The sequence below is a fragment of the Seriola dumerili genome, unplaced genomic scaffold (genome assembly GCF_002260705.1).
Source record: "Seriola dumerili isolate Sdu_G_001 unplaced genomic scaffold, Sdu_1.0 BDQW01000807.1, whole genome shotgun sequence".
Classification (NCBI taxonomy): domain Eukaryota; kingdom Metazoa; phylum Chordata; class Actinopteri; order Carangiformes; family Carangidae; genus Seriola; species Seriola dumerili.
In genome coordinates, this window is record NW_019175062.1 from 464,985 (window position 1) to 468,071 (window position 3,087).

Sequence of the window (3,087 nt, forward strand, 5' to 3'; positions counted from 1 at the left end):
GTGTTATTATAGATAATTTAGATTTTACTCAATTCACTGTAAGCATAGTTGCTGATAAACAGTGAACATGTGCCGAATTGAAAATATAATTTACTTTCAATAAAATCCTGGAAGTACATTAAAATGTAACGTTTTTTGAACGGAGTTTGGTTTGGAGTGCTTGGAAACATAATGTATCTCTGTGATGTCTTTGTCCAAAGAGAGAGAAGGTCTGCAATCATCGTCCAATTAATTGATTGGTTGACCAAAAAAATTAAAACAGGAACTATTTTGGTAATCCATAATCATTTCTCGAACAAAAATACCTAAATATTTGCGGATTCCTGTTTCTCAATCTTAGGAATTTGCTTCTATCCCATTGTGACAGGCATATTTTCAAGATATTTAACTGTTAGATAAAGTAAACGATAATTGCAAAGAATATTGGGGAGATTAATTAAGAATGAATTTTCATTAGGCTATAATTAAGTTATGGCCAGACTTTAAACTCAAAATTTTAATATACTGTGAAAAAAATGTGGTTTTCTTTTTAATTTATTGAATTCAGCATCAATTATATTTCCATACAATGTGTTTCAGATTTTAACTGAATGTATATGACATGTCAAAAAATCAGGCCTTTGTGGCATTACATATATTAAATCAATTTTTCCCAGTATGCTATAAATTGTTCCAATTTATGATGAACAAAAGCTGTTATTTTCTCCATTTTGTTAATGTGTAATATCCATCCATGTATTTACAGTTGGCTGTCCTGTGAAAAACCATTTCCTGGTGAGGTTCTTTTTTACCAGCCACCAGCAAGATATTAATTAAATATTAATACTTTTTGACCAGTCTTGAGACATACTGTATGTTCTCAAGTATATAGTCTTAATGTCCAAAGGGATTACAGATTTAAAAATGTCTTCTGTATCCTTCTCCAGTCTGATGATAGGCAGTCCCAGAACACATGGAGGTGGTTTTGCATTTAAAAATGTGTTTTTCTAATTTCACATCTGTATGTTGTCTGTTTATTTTGTGTTGGGAATTCATGTGTCATATTGTTTATTCAGAGCTGATGGTGCTTTGCTTCCTCCAGTTGAGTTTCCCAGGTGTGGACTGACTGCAGTACCAGCCATGCTGCTGCCTGTTCTGGTGCGTCCGTCCTCTGCCACTCTCAAACTCCGTGCTGTTAACACGATGTGCACGAACGCTGCGGTGTGACGCTGGAGGACGATGCACTCTCGGCGGAACACCTCCTACGACGGAGGCTTCCTTTGCAAATCCAGAGTCGAGGCACCAAGAGTCGAAGCAGGAAGACCAGGGGCCAGGCAGGAGGACTGGAAGACAGGAACAAGACGGCGCTGACGTACATCGCTTGCAGCCGGCGTGGGGATGATTGGCCTGTCGTACGCTGCAGTGCCGCTCTACAGACTCTACTGCCAGGTGAGGGGAGGAACACCTAACACCCTAAACATGAGCTGATGTTTTCACCCCCCCTGCCCACCCCCCCCACCCCCGTGTGCCTGTGTGACCCCGTGTTTGTCTGTCAGGCTTCAGGGCTTGGCGGCACGGAGTGGCGCGCACGACACAGATCTGGTGGAGACGATGAAGCCGGTGAAAGAGGCGCTCCTCAAGATCACCTTCAACGCCGACACACATGCCAGCATGCAGTGGAACTTCAGACCGCAGGCAGACGGAGATTTTTTGTGGAGACAGTTTAGATTCAGGGAAATGACACAGAGGTCCTGAGTGAAACCTGGTCTTACAAAGATCTCCGTCTGCCTGCGGTCTGAAGTTCCACTGCATGCTGGCATGTGTGTCGGCGTTGAAGGTGATCTTGGAGGGCGCTCTTTCACCGGCTTCATCGTCTCCACCAGATCTGTGTCGTGGCCGGCCACTGCCGTGCCGCCAAGCCCTGAAGCCTGACAGACAAACACGGGGGTCACACAGGCACACGGGGTGGGGGGGGGGTGGGGGCAGGGGGTGAAAACTCAGCTCATGTTTAGGGTGTTAGGTTGGTTTCTCTCCTCACCTGGCAGTGAGTCTGTAGAGCGGCACTGCAGGTAACGACAGGCATCAACATCCCACGCCGGCTGCAGCGATGTACGTCAGCGCCGTCTTGTTCCTGGTCTTCCAGTCCTCCTCCTGGCCCCTGGTTCTTCCTGCTTCGACTCTTGGTGCCTCGACTCTGGATTTGCAAAGGAAGCCCTCCGTCGTAGGAGGTGTTCCGCCTGAGAGTGCATCGTCCTCCCAGCGTCACACCGCAGCGTTCGTGCACATCGTGTTAACAGCACGGAGGTTTGAGAGTGGCAGAGGACGGACGCACCAGAACAGGCAGCAGCATGGCTGGTACTGCAGTCAGTCCACACCTGGGAAACTCAACTGGAGGGAAGCAAGCACCATCAGCTCTGAATAAACAATATGACACATGAATTCAACTCGAACATTCAATAATAAACCAAAAGCAAATATGGAGAAGATGGAGAAGGATACAGAAGACATTTTTAAATCTGTAATCCCTTTGGACTTAAGACTATTATACTTGAGAAAACAGTATGTCTCAAGACAATAAAGTAAACGATAAATTGCAAACAATATTGGGAGATTAACCAGCAAGATATTAATTAAATATTAATACTTTTTGACCAGTCTTGAGACATACTGTATGTTTCAAGTATATAGTCTTAATGTCCAAAGGGATTACAGATTTAAAAATGTCTTCTGTATCCTTCTCCATCTTTATTTTGTGTTGGAAATTCATGTGTCATATTGTTTATTCAGAGCTGATGGTGCTTTGCTTCCCTCCAGTTGAGTTTCCCAGGTGTGGACTGACTGCAGTACCAGCCATGCTGCTGCCTGTTCTGGTGCGTCCGTCCCTCTGCCACTCTCAAACCTCCGTGCTGTTAACACGATGTGCACGAACGCTGCGGTGTGACGCTGGGAGGACGATGCACTCTCAGGCGGAACACCTCCTACGACGGAGGCTTCCTTTGCAAATCCAGAGTCGAGGCACCAAGAGTCGAAGCAGGAAGACCAGGGGCCAGGAGGAGGACTGGAAGACCAGGAACAAGACGGCGCTGACGTACATCGCTGCAGCCGGCG

General features: G+C 45.7%; 1 protein-coding gene and 2 pseudogenes across 2 annotated transcripts in view; 2 read left to right on the top strand and 1 right to left on the bottom strand.

Moving 5' to 3' along the window:
• Positions 1-1,182: 1,182 nt before the first annotated feature.
• On the top strand, positions 1,183-1,734 carry LOC111237053 (annotated as a pseudogene).
• A 2-nt stretch (positions 1,735-1,736) lies between these two features.
• Positions 1,737-2,833, bottom strand: LOC111237054 (annotated as a pseudogene).
• The window catches only part of LOC111237082 (cytochrome c oxidase assembly protein COX11, mitochondrial-like), a 3,369-nt gene continuing 3,054 nt past the window's right edge, over positions 2,773-3,087 (top strand). The window contains exon 1 of one of the 2 annotated variants that reach the window (XM_022766045.1): positions 2,773-3,071. In XM_022766045.1, the coding sequence (XP_022621766.1) occupies positions 2,832-3,071 (240 nt within the window). In that variant the 5' untranslated portion in view covers positions 2,773-2,831. The remainder of the gene's footprint in view (positions 3,072-3,087) is intronic. The other variant, XM_022766044.1, reaches the window with a different exon arrangement.